The following is a 20,908-nucleotide window of genomic DNA, read 5'->3' as shown; positions in this document are numbered from 1 at the left end:
CACCTACGGACACTTTTGAGTCACCAATCCACCTACTAATGTGTGTTTTTGGACCGTTGGAGGAAACCAAAGCACTTGGAGGAAACCCACGCAGACACAGGGAGAACACACCAAACTCCTCACAGACAGTCATCCAGAGCAGGACTCGAACCCACAACCTCCAGGGACCTACCTGCTGTGCCCCCGTGCCGCCCAATGTGAAATATGACCACATCAAATTTTAGATTGAATCTGTGATTAATAATAATTCATTTTTAATGGTTTTACTACTTACATACAAATAAATTTGACATAAACCTGTTTGTATTTGAAAATATACATATATAAATTAATATATGACAAGAAACGGTAAATAAATAATTAAATTAATTCATGCACTTGTTTTTTCTATAAAAAGGAGGAGAATAAATGTGTCATGCTGCCAGTGACCAACAGCTGGCATTTCAGGAAGTGAGGGTAGAAGGCCACACACCTCAGTCAGTGGTTGGAAGGCTGGGCAGTTGCTGCAGATTATGACTGGTTTGCACCACTGTGGATATGCAACTCACGGTGCTCTGGCTAGGACCGCTGTCTAGCATTGTGGAAGGCGCTCTGAAAATGTGGGAGCAGATCAGTGTTCCACTGATACTGATCACTGGATGGTCACTAGTGATGCAGGGGAAGCAGCAGCCACAGGTATGCATAAGAAATTCATTCTATAAACATGACATTTGGCTAGTGGCTATCCAGGACACCTGCGTCACGGGACTGGATTTACCTTTGGCACAGGGGATAGGGAGGGGTCCTACTATCCCTACCAAACAATGTTTGGTCACTGTGGGAAAAGCCCAACTCCAAGGCGTAGCTGACCACACAGAACCCAGCCTGTGGTTCCAGGGGTGCAGACAGAGGAGAATACTGCAGGAGTGGCAGTACAGGGACTTCACTCTAGACTGATTTTGGAGCCAACGTGATGTACGACTCTTGGACATGGGGCTGTGTGGTGTCTGCCATGGTCCCAGTGTTTTGGTGGGAAGTCAAGGGTGCAAGCAATGCAAAGTGGCTCCAAGCATGCCCTACAGTTACCCCATAAGGGGTTTTGTGATGCTGAAGAGCTGAGTTGGGGGGTATTATTCCTAGAAAGCCGGAAAATGCACACACACACACACACACACACACGTGTGTGTGTGCATTTTCTGGTTTTATATATATATATATATATATATATATAAAATATTTTGCTGTGATACTATGTGATTTGGGTCCTTCTATTTCCTTTAGCATTTTAAGACAAGTTTTAAAGAGATATAATATACATCCAATGTCCAAAATTTCTTTTAATAATTTTACCTCTGTGAATGGCTTTTCTGCCGTAAATTCAGTGGAAAATACACTGGGGTTATTTTCGTTCATCCTGGCGCGGACTGCGCATGTGCACAGGCTTCTTTTCCCAATAAAATTAATTAGCCATGTCCAACGAAAACAGAGGAACATTCAGGTAGCCTTTAACATTTTTTAATTATTATAATTTCAGTCGACATTAACTGTAATTGAGTTAGTATTACGAAATTAGTTAATATTACTAATAGAGAGTAGTTAAATATGCATGGGGTAATTTAACCGGTAGCTTTTTTTGTTTTTGTTAGCTCGTTCCTTGTTAGCTGACACACATAACGGTCAGACCGCTTCAATGCAGGTTTAGTGCCGTTTCTAGAAACAGCATAGAGCACAAGACGACTTTCCAAATAATGTTTTTTGTTTAGTTCTTTCGTCCTGTATATACCACAAAACCCATTTTTGTTTTCTCTAGTGATGGTGAGTTTTCCTTGACCAGTGCACTCGAAGCGGTGTCCCAGCAGGGGGAGACTCAGGCTGTGGAGCTGAAAGAGAAACAGCATATTCTAGTTTCACTACAGGTTAACTCCATTTGTCTGTACATTACAGTAAATCCATTTCGATATATTCAATGAATTTGTGCCTTGTAAATTAACTGAAGAGTCTTTAAATATATATTCATCAAAATGTATACAATCATAGATCTATCACGTGGTATGAGGTTAAATGTAAAATGCCAAAAATGACTTAAAGTGGACAAAATTTATCTTGGGAGATAGTTTAATATTTTAAAGACATAATGCTTAATTGGGCATGTTAAAACAAATGATGCTTGAAATGATATAATGTCTTAAAACAAGTATTCCAAATAAGGAATATAATAATAATGCTAATAACTTTGATTTATATAGCAATTTCCAAGTACAGATACTAATTAAATAAGAAATAAGTTAAATAAATAAATAAATCTTGAAATGTGGTTCATTTATCTTACCCACTTTCCGATAATGTAACAGGCCACCCTGTCAGAGATAACAAAAAGGTATGAGGATGTTGCCAGTGACATAAAACTGAAGGAGAGGCAAATTACAGACATCACCTGCGAGAGTGGGCAGATTCATAACCACACAGACATGCAAGAAACCCAGATACATGCGATTTTATTAGAAAATATAGAACTCAAACATTGCATGGAGGAAAACCTTGAGAACTATAATTCCTTACTGACTGGATACAATGCTTATCGCAATAAAATGGAGAGTTACAAAAGATCCATATCTGAGATGGAGTGCCAAGCACCTATTCACAAGGAGCTGATGGAGAAGAGGAAAGAAGTGAAGAGACTCAAGGAGTGCAGAGAGGAACTCAAGAGGGATTTACAGGATCCAGAGGGAAATGCTATACGGCAGGCTCAGGTACTTGATATAAACTCTGATAGGAATTTTTTTACAGATACAACTGTAAAAAGTATGTTTATCTGATATAACAGCCTATCAGGTCGAATGATTTATATAGTTTTGTTGATTTCCATTTAATATGTTTATTAATGTAAGTATAGACAAATATAAAACAACATACTAAACTTATATTACACATAAAAAATGCATTGATGTTGGTGATATTTGATGTTGTTTTCAGAAAGAAATGGATAACATTAGGGCCAAAATACAGGCCAAAAAAGAGCTTGTGAAAGACAAAAGTATACTTTTGGAGAAGGAGAAACAGATTCATTCACAGCTGAGAAAAGATATAGAGGTAAATGGAGACTCCCATGTACATTGCCTTCTGCAGCTAGAATACATTTTGGTAAATGTGACACAAATGCCAGTGGTGTTTGCTTATTTGGTCTTACTCGACTAACTGCTTAGTTAAGGTAATAATTTTCAAGAATTTGCTTGAAAATTGAAAAATTCTAATAGGAGGATTTTTTAAAATATAATTGGATGTATTATATTTCCTGTTTGGAAAATAATATATGCTTATTTTACTTACAGATACAGGAAGGATTGATACACCACAAATTTTTACTAATGTTAGTGTTAATTAAAAAAACCATTTTCAGTTTATTTGCACATACATTTGGAGATCTGGAGTACCCACAAACCTTTAAACTGAAATAAAACAACCCAGACAGTTTTTGAAGACTGCCTGTGTCAGGAATATGAGATAAATCAAGTCATTCTGATTTTGTGCTGCATTTTTAGAGTTGTCACGTCTCTTCATCTCGTGTATGTTGGTGCTAGACACACTTTTATTTATGAGAATAAAGACAAGGTTAAAACAGCTTAACAGACACAATGAATGCAGAGTAATAAATGTTTTGGTTAAAAATGGTGAAAACAAAGCAAAAATGGCTAAAAAGCAGAATTTCTGCTCCTCACTTCTCACTCCTGGGCTGTCAGCTGTACCTCATTCTCATCTAAAGGAACAAGCGATTAAACCAATTATCCTGAAAAGGGCTGTTTATAAAGGGAAAGCAGTGCTGTGTTTTTGATTCTTGTGATTTCTTGACCTAAGGATGTAACAGGTGGGAATGGTGTTAACTTGTGAAAAATGGGAATAATGTTTTAGTATTTTTTTAAATTTAAAGTCTTAAAATAATTTTTCTTAGATTCACAACAGAAGATGTGAGGCCATTTTGAAGAGACTCCGCTGCCAGCTGAATAAAGCTCAGTCCAACCACCGACAGCTTAGCAGTGACATCTCAGATATGGAGAAAGAGGTAGAACATCTCAAAAACCAGCTACAGGTATCTCATCCCATGTAAAACTGAATGATGAGTTACCACATGAATGTAACTCTCAGCCGTGTTTGGTGAGGTGCCACTTTATTCAGATTTATGGTTTTGATTCTTGAACTTATTTTCTTACATGAATTGGAGTTATTTGATAGAGTCATTAATGGGAATGATATGTTTTTGGCTTGCTGTTCATATATGAAACAGCTGAGGGCAGCAGTTTCAACCAAATGTTCAGGTATAATTTAAACTTGTTGGTCTCTTTATTTTTCATTGCCTTTGATGTGTATAATATAAAACAATAATACTATTATAAATGTTGTGACCTTTCATTGCTTCATTGTATGGCTTATGCCATTGTAAAGTTGGCTGTTCCTGAACTGGTATTAAATTTAGATATTAACCAAAGGCTTTCCATTAAAGAAATATGTGAATTATAGATTTTTTCTTTTAACAGTGTTGTCTTGTTATTAATAGTTATAAGAACACTGAGCGTGAAGAGCACAGGTATGGTTTAATATATGATTTACTTGTCAGGTTAGGTATTGGTTACTGTAAATACCGAATTACTTTAAAGACAGATTCGAAAGTGGTCAACTTAGGAGGGAATACTTAAAAAAAAAATCTGCTCAAAATATATCAGTAATATATATTTGCAATTTCAAAATTGTAGAGAAATTTTGATCAGTAAAGTACACTCAAAAATATATTATTCTGCCATGTGTATTTATTTTTTTAATGTATTTATAGAATTTTCAGATTACACATTCCCATAATCATAACAATCATTCTACATTTCAGGTAAAAAATAATAATAGTAAGTTTAAATAAATAAGTAAATGAAAGGAAAAATAAATAAAGAGGGAAATAGACAAGAAAAAAATCTAATTTACAGACATGGCTAAATAGGGCACGCTACAGTAGGCTCACAGATATCCATGTGTATTTCTGTGTGGTACTGATATACCATCTTTACAGACTGAGAATATAGTTTCTATCACAAATGAGTTGGAACTGAATTTGCCAAAAATGTCTAATTGTTGTTTTTTTTTGTTTGTTTGTTTTTTTATGCGTCAAAATGCAGTTTATTTGGGGTTTATTTAAGAATTTAAATATTTAAAGAAGATTTTTTGCAGGTTTTGAGTTTTATTCATTATAAAATGCATAAAGAGACATATATAACACTTGAGACATAAGCTGAAATTCTTAATTTGTTAACAAAAACAATCTAAGCATAACATTTTCCCAAATGTAATATTTAAAATGGACGTTTAAAAATAATAATAAAATAGAACTGAACTTATGTAAATTAGGGACCATTTTTTTGTATTATTTTCCAGTCAAAATGGACAGTATGTACAAGCAAATTAGATATGAGGTAATCCACCTGCCTTAGGAGGATTATTTGCATAAGCAGAAACAAATAAACAACTACAAAAAAAAGTGCATCTAGCACTCTACCTCAAAGCAGGAAATTAAAAACATTGACCAGAGCATGACATAACACATTGTGAGTGTTTGATATTTTCAGCTTCAGGATTTGATTACAGGATTCAGGATTTGATTACAGTCTACCTTTTTCTTGCTCTGATATTCGATCCGATTTTTTTATGATAATGGCGTGATATTGATAACTGGTATCTGATTGATGGCATTTTCATTTTTGAAGAATCAGTGGTAGAGAAGGGTCATGCAGCCTGTGAGGCTCTGTGTTTCATTTCATCAGACAAGCTGACAGTATCTGGAGTGGCATTCTCACTGAACACTAATGAGGGCGTGATGAGGTATGTGACAGCCCTCTGTATCTTCCTGTTCATCTGGCCTCCCTCACTGCCTTTCATTAGCATGTTCTTAAAGCAGGATTTTTTCTCAGGAAAAAATGCCTCAGGTATATTTTTATCTGAGCTGACAAATCCCATACTGCCCTGGATCTGTAATGGTTCAGGATATATTGCCAAATAAGTTCACATTGTGCATGCAAACACCTTCACACCCATTCTGAACAGGTTCATATTAATAACACCTATAACCTTGCTACCACATGCAAGCACACTACCCTAAAAAATGACATTCTTAGCCTATTGGAATTTAAAGAATTGAAAGCAAGATTTAATTGAATTGACTTTAAGCGATTATGTTTTTGTTGCACTTTAGGGTTTGGTTGTTTTGACAGACTTCACCTTAGAGAGTTGAAGCAGCCTTGTTTGTGTTGTGGTTTTATGTGACTGGGCTGTATGTCTTGCTTCTAGGTTTCTGTTTAGAACCTGAAAGTCACATACATATTATTATGAATATTCCTTCTGCAGAATTACCTCAAATTACTCTCAAATACTGCTCTACTTTTTTTCAGTACTCATAATGGTTGGTGTGGGTGGCACGGTAGCGCAGCAGGTAGTGTCGCAGTCACACAGCTCCAGGGACCTGGAGGTAATGGGTTCAAGTCCTGCTCCAGGTGACTGTCTGTGAGGAGTTTGGTGTGTTCTCCCTGTGTCGCCATGGGTTTCTTCCAGGTGCTCCGGTTTCCTCCCATGGTCCAAAAACACACATTGGTAGGAGGATAGGCGACTCAAAAGTGTCCAAAGGTGTGAGTGAATGTGTGAGTGTGTGTCACCCTGTGAAGGACTGTCGCCCCCTACAGAGTGTGTTCCTGCCTTGCGCCCAATGATTCCAGGTAGGCTCTGGACCCACCACGACCCTGAACTGGGTAAGCGATTTCAGAAAAGGATAATGGTTGGTGTACACTTTGATATATAGCCAAAACTGTGTGGTTAAATATGATCCATTTACCTCCTGTCATCCATGTGACAGTTTATATCCAACTATAATGTCTTAGGTGGATATATATTTCCCTGAAATTACATTTCTAATATACAGTTAGATATAACTATATACATAGTTAGATATTTATTTTCAGCATGAAATGCAAAACTGTAACATCAGGATGTCACTTCCAACATTTTTAAAATATCTCTCCTACTGCATAATTTACATGGACTGTGAAAGCAAACAATTACTTTCTTCTTGAAAAGTATACTCAATCGCCACATTCTTTTTTCAGCTGCTGTTCACACAGTCTTGTCGAAGAATATTTTTTTATGTGATACAAGCCAGCAGTCTAGACTATTTCTCTCTGAATAAACAGGACGATACCTATTGATGCATTTAAAATGTCCTGCAAGGCACAAAATTGGGTTCGTTAGCACCTGAATTTTAAGGGTGTAGGACCTTATGCTACCAGTCAAGGATGTCTGTGACATTGTTAGAATTCAAACTCAAGCTTCTGCAATAGGATAAAACCCTCAGAGACCACTGTGTTACAACAGAGCTTACTCATTGTCATTTCTCTACAGCAAAATGCTGTACCACATACAGTGTTCATGCATACATTTAAGGCTAGCTGAATACAAATGAGCACTGTAGGGTTTGGGCTTGCTTTTTAACTCTTCTTCTATGGATTGGATTTTTTAATGCATATAGGCTAGTTTTATGTTGGTGTTATGCCTCTTTACTCTGTGTTGGCATAACCTTAGAAATGACAGGAGAGACAACATTTTCTGTATTGATGTGCATGGATACTAAGCTATAAAAAGGAATATGAGCAGAGAAGTACTGGTGTTAAACATAGAATATACAAGTTGTGTTATGCAGACAAAATACATCTGTATAATTGTGGATAACAGGCTGTTATTCTCTTACCGGTTGGTTATAAATTGTATAGTCAAGGTTTTTTGTGTATAAAAACTAATTTAGCTGTCATTTTACTCTGCAGAAACATCTGTCTGCCTATTTTCATTTCTTGAATTGCTTTTACATGTGTATTGTGGCAAGTGGTTAGCCACCACTGGAATAAGGACGCTAGAGGCAAGAGCATTTTCACAGGCAGACGTGACTTTTATTGGCAAAATTAAAGAAAAACCACAGTTTTTTTTGACAGCTCACACATTTTACAGGGTCTTTTAAGTTTGTCTGTCATAGAAGGGTGATCGAGCAAAACCAGACATGGCACTATAACCATAACATCATACCACGCCAACTGTAATAATAAATATTCAGCATTTGAAAATGCATGTCCCAACTCAAGAGAATCACCTGGTGCTGGTTAGTAGCTGAGCAGGTTTCCTACTCATCCATGTGAACACTAGCAAATGCCTTAAACACCACATCCAAAAAATTACATTCACTGGAGGGGAAAAACTTAAGCTGTAGTGGGAAAGAGAGGACGAATAGAAGTGATAAAAAAACAAACAAGGGGGATCTGAGAACCCTTCGGTATTGTAGATTATCACATTCTTAAATAAAGAACATGGAAAAATCTCAAATCTCAAAAACATTTCAGCTTATATAATAAAATTGTCACTCCCTGTTTCAACTTCACTCAAGGCATAATTAGAATGCGCTCACATTTAGGTACTTTATGTACAAAAATTTTAGTTTCTGCATAAACTGCATGCAGTTTGAGTTTAACATAACTATATAGATGTACACAGTCCAATCATTATTTTATGACCACCTCTTTGTTTCTACACTCATTGTCCATTCTCTCAGCTCCACTGGTCATATAGGAGCACTTTGTAGCTTTACAGTTACAGTCTGTAATCCATCTGTTGCTCTGAATACTTTGCTAGCTGCCTTTCACCCTGCACTTCAATGCTCAGGACCCCTACAGGTGGTTTATTTTGGGTGGTGGAGCATTCTCAGCACTGCACTGACTTTGATGTGGTGGTGATGTGTCGGTATGAGTGGATCAAACACAACAGTGCTACTGGAGTTTTTAAAGCCCTCAGTGTCACTTCTGGACTGAGAGTAGTCCACCAATTCAGAATATCCATTCAACTGCGTCCTGTGGGCAGCGCCCTGTGTCCACTGATAGAGGACACATATAAAGGTACTAGAGGACAACCAACACACATTTTTGTCTAAAGTGTTTAGTAAAAAATGTATGTGTTTATTTAATTTTTTACTCTATATGTAATTCTGTACATACATTTTTGCTCCGTATGAAAATGTGCAGAAGGATGTGTCACTCATCTACAATTGGAAAATCAGAGCAGTATTACTGGCAGTTTAATTAGGGGGTCTGAAATTTGGTTCCCACCACAGACTGGCTGCTTTACTGCTGGGGCAGGCAGCCACTGTTCAACACCCACGCAGCCATGGAATCAGGCCCTCAAGCACAGAGCCCATCAGTTTGAGGGGCCACTGTTATGGCTTAAACAGCTTTGTCTATCATTTTTGTTTTTGGCTTTTGAAAGGGAAAATGCAGTTCTGTTGCTGAAATTTTCTCCCATGTTTTCTCTAGCTCATATTTCTTGAGATAATGCAGTTATGAAACAGCCCTTAAGATGGCATTAGGGATTCCACAGAGCTGAAATGATGGTGGCCATGTGGCTGAGTGTATGTAGTATTGAAATGGAAACTTTTTTTTTTTTTTAGCAATTTTATTGTATGCTGACTTTCATCTCAGTGGAAGTGCATCACAATTGCACATAATTTTAAAGCTTATTAGTTTTTATATCAGTGTATATATGTCAAAAAATACTAAAGGCTTTGGTATTGCATTAGAAAATACCATGGTGAAAAACATCTAAAAAAAAGCTTAACCTTTTAATGTGCATGAACATAGGTTAAAATAAGATATATGCCTCTCTGGCTGGCTGAGGGAATAGGAAACAATGATGTTTCAAAGCTCCCAAAGGCTTTAGGCACACTCATCCCTCCTTCTCTAGAGGAAAATAAACACTTATTCCAAAAATAGTGCACAGACGTCCAATGATCTGATGCTGCCTCTGCACAACTCCACCCAAAGACATCACAAGACCAGCTGTATTATAGCCCATATCAACCTACACACACGCACAAAGTCACAACCTCATACATTAGCACAGACTCGCAGAGCACTTTCAGATTTTAACAGAAACATAGACATCTTCTCTTTATGTAACAACATAGTGTGTGTTTGTGCATTCAATATTGAAACAGGATATATGTATGTTCCACAAATACGTGTTTATAATATCTTGCTGTAACCAGTAGTTATGGTTTATTATGCTTTGGAGATGCAAATATGGACTATTTCTCTTGGCCACATTTTGATGAAATATTCAGACAAAGTAAAATATGATAGTGATGACATGTGGAGGGTAAACCTTTGAGGATATGTGGACTGGTCAAGTAGACAGGCTATATTGTGCCAAGGGTAGAAGAGAGTGGGCAGTGCCTCTGTCTGATTGCAGACTTTGCCATGTTTAATGTAAAAACTGTCTGTAGGGTGTGACTTGTAGTCAGCTGTTAAGTATGTTGTAGCCCACCATTAAATATGTATTACAGTTCTCCAGAGCAGCCGTCAGGCCCGGGCTCTGTAACTCCTGTCTTTTTTCATTCCTTTCTTCCCTGTTTTCCACCCTTCTTTCACTGTCCGTGCTTCTCTCTCTGTTCCAATCACTTTCTTTATGACACCTTTCTTACATTTTCTCTTCATCTCCTCTTTTATTTCTCTGTTCTTCCTTCTCTGATTTTCTCTGAACCTTAGATCTTTTTATTTTTGTAACATCAAAGGATCAAGTCTTGTGAAACAAGGCTGAAACAATGTTTTAACCTCCGTACAATCTCATGCTATTCTGTATTGTATTAATGTGCTGTATATTTAGTGAGAAACACTGTTTGTACACTTTAAGAGGCTTCTTTATGCTTGCTTTCTCTCCATTCCCTCCTCTCAATTCCTCTCTTGTTCTTTCACACTGTTAAACGAATTGAATATCTTACAAATGCGGAAACAGTATGTGCTCTAAACCCAGAGACTCTGTGGTTCAAAGTGCTGTGTCTGGACTTAAACACACACTAAAAAGAGAACTTCAGGTACACACACACACACACACACACACACACACATCATGTGTTCATATATACAGACAAACTGCATAGGAACAACTTTTTAGTAACAGATATCTTGTATCCTGTGTTTGCTATATTACTTTAGTACATGTACTTACAGTTTGTACTCACAGGTGCACACCTTACACAGCTTTGGCTTGACTTTATGCCAAATAGTTTAATCTGTGTATAATGTTGTATGTGTACTAGAATATAGAGATGGGCTGTGTTTCTGATATGGTACTCTTGATTGACATGGCAGGTTTTTAATATCCAAATAATTTAGAGACATGCATATTTGTATTTTCAAAATAAAGAAAATGTTTACAACCATAACATTATCAGACTGATGCACAAAATGATGCTGGAGCATTTTATAGTTAATTCAATAAAGATAACTAATAAAATCAACTTTCATGCATGTAGCGCATTTTACTAAGATACAGTATTTCACCACCTTCTGAATTTATTCCACTTGATGTAGTGGGGATTTGTCAACTAGTGATATTAGGTTCAACTTGAAATGTATTTATGTTTTATCAGAATACAAAATACTGTAATTTTCCTTACATTTACATTTGGGATATTTGAATTCAAACTGCTAAAATATTTGTTGCTTAAAATATGGCAACATTCAGTCCTTCTCAAACTCTGAGAGTGGGCTGTGTGGTTTGTTGGTTGGCTTCCATAATGAGAATATACTCACATGTATGTGAATCATCTGGAATAAAAATGGATGCTGTTATTTTTGCACAGACACTCCTATATATGCTAAGATGGAGCGTACAACCAGAAATCCCTATAGTCCTTCAGAGTATCTTCTCTAAATGCAGTATGACTTTATCAGTCCCTGTCCAGCCCACTCTCTTTGTCTATCTTTTCTGTCTGCTGTTTTCCTCTTTCCTCAGCTTGCATCATCTGCACACCATCACATTCAGCATATGTTCCCTGCCAACCCAGTAATATACTGCAAGGTACAGAATAATATATAGCCTTCCGAAGAGCCTTGCTATTTTCACTCTGTGCAAGACCATAACTCATTTTTTTGTAGATTTGTTGAATATTATGGAAAGAGCTGTCACAGTTCTGATATGCAATTAAACAAACCCCTCATTTCATCTTCACCTTCTTGATAAATCAGTAGCAATTAGATGGCACCATTTGCTTGATGACAAAATCTTTCTTTCTGAATCAGTAAGAACTTCATAGACATCTATTTGAAACTTTTGGCATGTGTTGTTTATTACTGTAAAACCTTATTGATGCTAAGACTTTTTAAAGAATTTAATCTAAGCTCAATGCAGTGTTTACGAGACTGTTATTGTTAATTTTAATTAGATTTTTATTAAGATAATCAATACATTACTCTTTGATAGCCCTTTTTGGCTTGAAGCCATGTAAAATAAGTTAAGTATTTAATTTAGTAAAATGTCAAGTTTTACAGTGTCTACATTTATTGCCTTCTTTTTCTAAGGACAATACTGCAGTCTCTTTGTATAGCCCAGTTTTTTGGCTAAGAGGTTTAAACATGAAGATGTATGTAAATGAATGGGCTAGTTGTAGAAAAGAGAAAGGTGAAGAGGAGCCCACATCATCAATGTGCTGTTTAGACGAGGACAGAGCGACGGTCGGTATAGCTTTGTTGTTCGTCTGCTCAGCAGGGTGAAGCTGAAACAAAGACTCCAATGTCCAGCAGACTAACCAGGGAGTTGCCTCTTGCTTTGATATGCACTGTGTTTGTATTATGCTTTGCTTCAGATCAAGCCACAGAAGCTGTGACGCACGAACATGTATTGTGGGCTGAAAGTGTGAGTTGATTCTGCTTAGTTTTATATCCTGCGAGGTTTTTTTTTTCTGTCTTGACCTTTTTTGATGTTTTTTCATGACAGTCCTTCTTTTGTGTCCTTGTCCTGGTCATTTTCACTGGCAGTGTGGTTTTATATAGAGGATGTCTATACCTACAAAGCTTGTCTTTTTTTAATTAATTTATTTATTTTATAAAATGCAGTAAAAACAACAATCTGTGAATTTTTAATATTCCTGATCCTTTACTTAAATTGAGTTATAAAATAAAGTTTAGGAGGAGGACCACACCCATGTTCCTCATCAACATTATGAACCATAAAAACTACTCGTCTCCCCTCACCTTTTTGTGATGAATGTCGCTCCCCACCACCAGCCCAACTCCTCCTTCCCTTGGTCTTTGCTTGGCAAAGGGGGGGTCCTACTTCAATCTTCACTAGCAGAAGCCACAAAGATCTCCAACCCAAGTCCTTCTGAGTTCCCTTTTCTTGCCCTGCTTACATCTGGCATGGCCTGCGCTTCATAAAAGTAACAGAAGTACAAAGAAAGAATCTGATGCCTTCAACATCATCAAAACCAGCTGGGACATAGGCATGTTTACCACAGTTAAATCACCTTTCTCTTTAATAACAGTTACACAGATCTGGACCTTAGGTAGGCCAGTCAGGCACATGCACTCTTTGTCAACAACACCATGCAGTCCATTGTAGATGAGCTTGGACCCAGAGAGCTTGATGGCATTTCTTCATAAAAGTGATGTATGGCTTTTTTTTTGGTAGTAGAGTTTTTTAAGATGCATATTTAGGTCCAGAGACAGACTGTGTTAAGTGACAATGTTTTTCCAAAGCACTCATGAACCCATGTTGCTCAGCTTATTACAGCAGCATGACAGTTATTCATGCAGAGCCGCCTGAGGGTTCAAAAGTCATGCACATTCAATAGTAGTTGTCTGGTATTATTCTCCACAGATTGAGATTTCTCTGGATGTCTTGAATCTTTTATTAGATTATTATCTATAGTAGATGGCGAAAGGCCAAATTTATTTGTATTTAGAGTTTTTAGAGTTTGCATTTAGAATATTCTTTCATTTAGATTTTTTTGAACAGCTTGACTGTTTGAATTTTGTGTGACTATCTGATACTTTTGTAACAAAGAGGTGAACCACAATTAATTTTTCTTTGGAAAGGCTGACACTTTTGTGTATGTTCAGTTTACAGTTTATAAAACCACTGACAAATGAAATGAGTAGAATCTCATTGCACTTGTCAAGGTGTGGGATATATAAGGCTGCTAGTGAACAGTCAGTTCTTGAAGTTGACGCATTAGATGTGGGAAAATGGGCAAGGGTAAGAATCTGATTGACTTTGACAAGAGCTAAGTTGTGGTGGTCAGAGCATTTTAATACTGTAGGTCTTATAGTGTGTTCCTAGTATGCTGTGGTTAGTGCCTACCTAATGTGGTCCAAGGAACCAGTTAACCAGCAAAAAGCTTGTGGGTATAAGGCTCATTGATGTACTAGAGGAGCAAGGACTAGCCCATTTGTTTCCATCTCACAACAGAACTATGGTAGCACATCACAGCTTGCTTCATATGGGTCTGCATGTTCATGCTGGCTCCGTCATTTCTTCGCACATCAGTGAACCTGGGGCATAGATGAACATATTGCTGGTTAACAAGTTGTGTTACCTTTATCCACTTTTGGCAGTTATTGACCACTACATACCGTCAACACCCACCAAGACATAATTTTGGAGGTGCTCTGAAGAAATATAGAGGTCATCTTTCTATTACCATCTTCCATTTTATTTCAGATTTGTATTTTATTTAGTACCTCTTCATTTACATAAAAGTAAAGGATTGCTGCAGTCCCACAGTGCATCGCTTTCCCAGTTCTGTATTTTGTGTAGGTGTTTCATGAAAGCTCTCTGCATGCATGTGTTGAGTGTCCCAGATGAACAGTGCATCATTAGTTCCTCCACTCTCAGTCCTGCAGCATCAATACATGAGCAGTATCCATTTTGTAGATGCTCAGTGAGATGATTTATAATACAGAAGTAATTATACTCTCTTCTTGTTTATTGCAGTTAATGGTCCAGTAGTACTGGCTGAGAATGGCTCATCTTTTCTAATGCTAGTGTTTGTGTAGTATCCTTGCTAAAGAGATTTTATGAGACACTACTTACATAACACATAAACAGAACGGTAAGTGTTCAGTAGTTATGCAATGAACTGACCTACATGTGCGTTATGTGAGTTAGGATGCCTGGAATGTGCCGAATGGTGCTACAACATCAATGCAATGAAAACCCCCCAAAGACATTTGATTAATGTCAGGGCTCTATTTGTATAACATGAGGTAAGGGATCTAGCAAGCTTTGTTTTATGTCCTGACCGAAAAGGACAATGTGAAACAACATTGAGACTTTAATTTAACGCATCTGTGGCAGAGAACACACAGACAGACACACACACACAGACACACACAGACACCCATACACCAACACACATACACAGGCATGCAGAATGACATGCACAAACACCTGCATGAATGCATATGCAGCATCTCTCTCTCTCTCTCTCTCTCTCTCTCTCTGTCTCATTTTTGGAGCATTTCCATTGGTCCATTCATCATGAAATGTTCAAACAATGTGAAGGACAGCTGCTGTGTTCAAGTTGACAAAATTGACAAAAATGGAGATGTTTTTCTTTGGACAGTGACAATAACCTTATTTGTATAGTGATCTTTGTTTATACTGAAAATGTTCCCTACATTTCTAACCTAATTTGTATTCTGTTACTGAGGTTTGTACACCACGTTCCAGATGAAAGCCTGAGGCCCCAACACTACAAGTCATGTTAGAGAGAGAGAGAGAGAGAGAGAGAGAGAAATAACCCATTTTTGAGTGACCTAAATCTCATCACGTCAGCATCCCTACTGAGCACAAGGGAATTTTGTCATTATATGCTGCATGTCCTCTCAATTAGCATTCATACACACACACACACACACGCATCTCTCATGCTTCTACATGACAAAGAGCTACACTTCCTACACTTCCACATATATGTTTTATATTGAGTTTCTATGTGTGTTGAAGAAAATAAGGAATATAGAAAGACAATTAGTTTTTGTAATGTATGTATTTATGTATATTTGTTATGTATTATTATTATTATTGCTGTTATTAGTACTAGTAGTAATAGTAATATTTAAGTTACTTTGCCTCTGTATGAGAGCACACACTAGTGCTTTGCAAATCATTTGCACAAGAAACAAAAAAAAAACAACAGTCTATTTTTATTCATTGGAGTGTAGTTTAAATGTAGATAAGTTACGACGTTCACTCAAGCATATTTAGCAAGGAAGAAGAAAGGGGGGGGTTCCAGTTATAAACCTGGACAAATTTGGCTAAAAAGAGAGACTGAAAGTAACAATATGGAAGAGTGAGTAAGATACACCGGTGTTTGTTCCTGCCTGGTAGTAACAGCACTCAGTGGTAGAGACAGCACTCTCGTGGCTTCAAAAGTGACCTTGGGAGGAGCTGGGGTGGTATATAGGCATCAGGCTCCCATCTAAACCTCAAATAAATACATACAGGCATACTCATTTATATGTTTATACAGTATGTTCTTTAATGCTCTGTGTACCGTGGTTAAGCAAGACCTCTTATTACACATGCATGGATGTGCTGCATTACACTCTTACACAGAGAATACACACACAAACCCCTGAGATTCTTTAGGCAGGGTCATGGTGCTGCAGGGGGAGGCGGAGGCGGATGAAGTGGAGGGGGCGTGGTGTAGAGTATCACGCTGAGCTTTTGTTCCAGCTCAATAGAGAACAGAGCAGCCCTCCTAGCAGGAGTCCTGACTGAGGCATAGAATTACAGAAAATAAACATGCAGAAAACAATGACCCGTATGATTCCTGACATAGATCGCCACGCACCGGCCAGTGTAAACCCAATTTTTGTGTCTGCGAGTGTGTTGTAAGGTTCTAAACAGACAGAACACTGACGGCAATTCAGATAAAAAAATAATTTTTGGATTTAAAATTAGGATTTAGGTTATTAGGTTTATTTTATTATTATTATTTTATTTAGTTTTGTAAAATACAATAAATACAAGGACCTGTGATGTATTAATTCTCTTTAATTAATTGGGGGGAGGGCAATTCAGCCCAAAAATTTATCACAGCTTTCTCATATCCTGGGGATACTTAATGAACACAGTACATTTGGCTCTACATTCATTTTCATATAAAAAGTACCTTCAGTTTTAAGCTTTTCTATTTTATGTCCACGAAGGTATTTTTCACCTATGGTTACAGTTCCAGACTGCATCGCATCCGTGTACAAATTACTCTTCACCCAATTATTCAGTTTCTGACAATTTGATCACTTCTGACTAAAAAAAAATTGATGGGGCATTATAAACAGCAGAGACAGCAGTGACATTGAAGCATGTTAGTGTGTATGGTGCTCTGTCAAGTGCTGGCATTTTGACATCCAGAAACTGAAAGGCCAGGGGACTGACAACCCAAACTATTTGTCAACAGCTGTCAAGCAAAAGTGGCTTGCCATTTGTATTGACAGCATGTTGTAAAGCTGAATGTAGAGAGTTCCTTCAGAGATGTGTTTCCTACGTCTTTCTACGTACATTGACACATGAATTTGTCTGACCTCCTTTTTTGAGTTTTAGTGTAGCACTGAAAGCAGAATTCATTCAAAAGTTTACTCCATTTGCACTCCATTAATGTGTGATGGTGGTACTCTAATTCTCCTAAAATGGGTTAATAGCATTAGACGCAAAATGTAACATAAGTTACTTGTTGCCCATAAAAAAAATCCTGTAGTTTTTTACATCTTCAAAACCTTCAAAAAAGCTTCTAGGTTTTGGATGAGAAACTTGTATTACATTGAGTTTGCTTACTTTATCTGTAGATAAACATGTTTTTATTATCTTGACCAGTCTAAGTATAATGTGTGACTTAATTAAGATTAAATTTCAAGAGGAGGCATTAAGTTCTTAGGCTCTTCGCCTCAGGAGAAGGATCTGAGCAGCAGATTTAGACTAACATCAGTGCCTTCTTAAAACAAGGACTATGCCAAACTTGACTGTTTTGCGTGTTTTTTGCCTCTGGCTCTTTTGCATTGCTGTATTTTTGTGACGCTGCATTTTCTGCAGCTTCCTGTGACCTCCACCCAGATATGCCTTTAGCTCTGTTGATGACCAACCAAGATGGAAACTCTTTATAAGCAGCTGCCTGTGCTATATTAAGCAGGCTTAATTTCCCCAAACTAAAACAAATCTGCTGTAAATGGGATGATGCTGTGTTGGTGTGAGAGGGAGAGAGAGAGAGAGTGAGTGAGTGAGAGTAGGGCAAACATTAGCATAATCCTGATTTACTCCAGAACCATTTATGGATTTCCTGAGCTTTATTTCCTCTGAAGGGCAGAAGAAGGGTTAACTGAGGGTCTGATCCCTGTGTAATCTTTGATTGGGATGGGGGATCAGGGTGCTGCAAATTTTGTGCATCTGGTCAGTGCAGTATGGGCATTCACTGCTAGAGACAGATAATTTTTAGAAATATTTGATATTGAACAGATATTGTCAAACCTATATTTAATGACTCATTTATAGTACTCTGGAAGAACTGAATATTTAAACAGCCGGGGAGTATGGTGCTGAAACAAAGTGTTTTGGAATCTTGGAGTGCTGGGATCAGTCAGTTTGATGTGTTCTTCCTGTATTTGTGTTGGTTTCCTTCAAGTGCTTAGGTTACATCCCACAGTCCAAAAACACATGTTGGTAGATCAGTTATCTCTGTGATTCTGCGTGGTCTCTGGACCTACCAAAACCCTGATCAGCATGACGTGATTAGAGAAAATTGATGAATGAATGGGTTAATATACTAAAGTTATTTATTTTATAATGTAATATTCTTTTACATTTATTTTTTATAACGCACTAGAAATATGTTACGTTTGTCTGTAATGCTAACAAATGCTATTCAAGTCCAAGTTCCTACATTTTATTGGCTTTTTCATTAATACATACCTAGAACATAGAAATTATTGTTACATAATAATACAGTCACAATTTGGGAAAAGATGAACACGATCTCGGGTGTTTAACAGGAAATATAAGCAAATTACTAAAATGCTGTCTGAATAACACTTACTGAAACACTTTTGAAATACTTTTCCACCTTAAGTATAATTACTGCACATTGTCTTTAGCCAATCAGATGAGAGCAGACAGAACCTTATCAGGTTCTAATTTGTGTGCAACAGATTACAACAGAGAAATGGCCATGTAGGGAATTTGGATGCTTGCACTTGGCCGAAAACTCAAGATGGTTTATGGGGTTTAGTGCCATCTAAACTTTATAGAATGAATGCATTATCAACTTACTTACTTTTTTATTATGGACTCATTTAGAGCCAGTTAGAACCAGTCTTACATTGATTAAATGTTTGTGTGTACTCTCTGGGTTAACTGATGCAGGGATGATTTGGTATAATCTGACATAATCCTAATTTCTCTGGAATTCTGGGATCTGCAGACTGTCTGCTTCTGGCTGTTCCACTGGTAACGGCCCACGTGATAGCGTGCTCTGTGTGTGTGTGTGAGAGTGTGAGTCGCATATAGCGTGTGTACCAGTTTTGTACATGTCTCTGCAGTGGCTCATTGCCTGTAGCTGCTGAGGAGTACGTCGGAGCAGAAGCTTTCTTTCTGGCCATCACTGGCAGTGAGAGTGACGCGTGACTGCCTGGTCTGGTGGCTCTTCCAGCAAAACCCCAACACAATGGCACCACTGGCTGAAGTAAGAGAAAATACTTAGGGAGATATTAAAGCTTCTGTCTGGCTTGCATCAGACCTGTTACACTGCACAAATAATAATTATAAAGAGAAACATCAAAAGAATGCACTGATTTACTTTTTCTTTTATTCTCCTTATGATTTATTCTTTAACAAGACAAAAATAGAAAGGGTAAGAGTTAAAACACTTTATGAATTATTTAATATTCTGAACTAATTGATCTAATTTTTATTTTTAATAAATTTGTTTTGGTATTTCAAATATGTTTCAGGTGGAGCAATATTCTTAACCCCATCAAATCAAGTCTGCAAATATACCTAAAAGATCTCAAAGAAGAGATCATGATATCCATCATGAAATAGGTAGGAGGAAAAATACACTGAATTTTGTACATATGTACTCAGATATAAATTTTAAATATATTTTTATGTGGGCGGCACAGTAGCGCAGTCACACAGCTCCAGGGACTGGGAGGTTGTGGGTTCAAGTCTCGCTCTGGTTTGGTGTGTTCCTCCCATGTCCACATGGGTTTCCTCCGGGAACCTCCCAGTTTCCTCCCACGGTCCAAAAACACATTGGTAGGTGGAATGGCGACTCAAAAGTGTCCGTAGGTGTGAATGTGTGAGTGTATGTTTCGCCCTCTGAAGGACTGGCTCCAGACCCACCGCGACCCTGAATTGGACAAGCGGTTACAGACAATGAATGAATGAATGAATGAATATTTTTATGTGTAGATTTTAATTAGTTTGGATTATTACAAAACCTTTTAGAGAAAAATAGAATTTATAAAAGTAGGCTAAGAAATACAAATATAAGAGTACCATTAACTTGGTTTTAAATTGATCAGCATATTCATACAGTAAATTGCTTAAATTACTTAATTTATACAATTAACCAAGAATATATATATAATATCAAATATTTGCAACAATTCAGAGAGTTTAATGCTTATATAACCTTTGGAAACTGATATATGCCTAGTGTTGATACTTTTAAGTTTAAGTTTAATTGAATTTCTTCTGCACAACTTTCCAGCTGTCTTTTTTGGAAGATTAGGAAATTAAATAACTGAAAATTGTTTGGATGAAGGATTTCTGTGAAGAGACACAGAAAGAATCATATGGTGGGGAAGCGATGGTTGCTGAAATGAATGTCAGGCTAGGGCATTATACTTTCAGCTTACAGCATGTAAGCAGGTTTTGGAGATTAATAATTAATGGAAAAACTGGAAAAAAGGTTATGTGAATAACTGATGGAAGTAATTGTACACAGCAAAATCTCACTTTTCAGCTTTTTTCTGTGACAAAACAATTAAAGTTAAATAGATGTAACTATTAATTTGAATAAGTGATTCAACTA

At 37.1% G+C, this 20,908-nt stretch overlaps 1 protein-coding gene across 3 annotated transcripts; it reads left to right on the top strand.

Moving 5' to 3' along the window:
• Positions 1-1,434: 1,434 nt before the first annotated feature.
• On the top strand, positions 1,435-19,534 carry LOC136690826 (coiled-coil domain-containing protein 122). Of its 3 annotated transcripts, none has more exons than XM_066662865.1 (6): positions 1,435-1,477; positions 1,790-1,895; positions 2,331-2,729; positions 2,953-3,069; positions 3,926-4,063; positions 19,362-19,534. In XM_066662865.1, exons 1-6 carry the CDS (start codon positions 1,449-1,451, stop codon positions 19,431-19,433), a joined length of 861 nt encoding a protein of 286 aa, XP_066518962.1. In that variant the 5' UTR covers positions 1,435-1,448; the 3' UTR covers positions 19,434-19,534. The 3 variants fall into 3 exon arrangements, with proteins under 3 accessions (XP_066518962.1, XP_066518965.1, XP_066518964.1); XM_066662868.1 differs by lacking the exon at positions 19,362-19,534 and adding an exon at positions 5,721-5,747; XM_066662867.1 differs by lacking the exon at positions 19,362-19,534 and having other exon boundaries at positions 3,926-4,572.
• Positions 19,535-20,908: the final 1,374 nt, after the last annotated feature.

This window comes from Hoplias malabaricus, chromosome 3 (genome assembly GCF_029633855.1).
Source record: "Hoplias malabaricus isolate fHopMal1 chromosome 3, fHopMal1.hap1, whole genome shotgun sequence".
Taxonomy (NCBI): Eukaryota; Metazoa; Chordata; class Actinopteri; order Characiformes; family Erythrinidae; genus Hoplias; species Hoplias malabaricus.
Note: the sequence above shows the minus strand (reverse complement) of the source record. Positions and strands in the feature narration are given on the sequence as shown.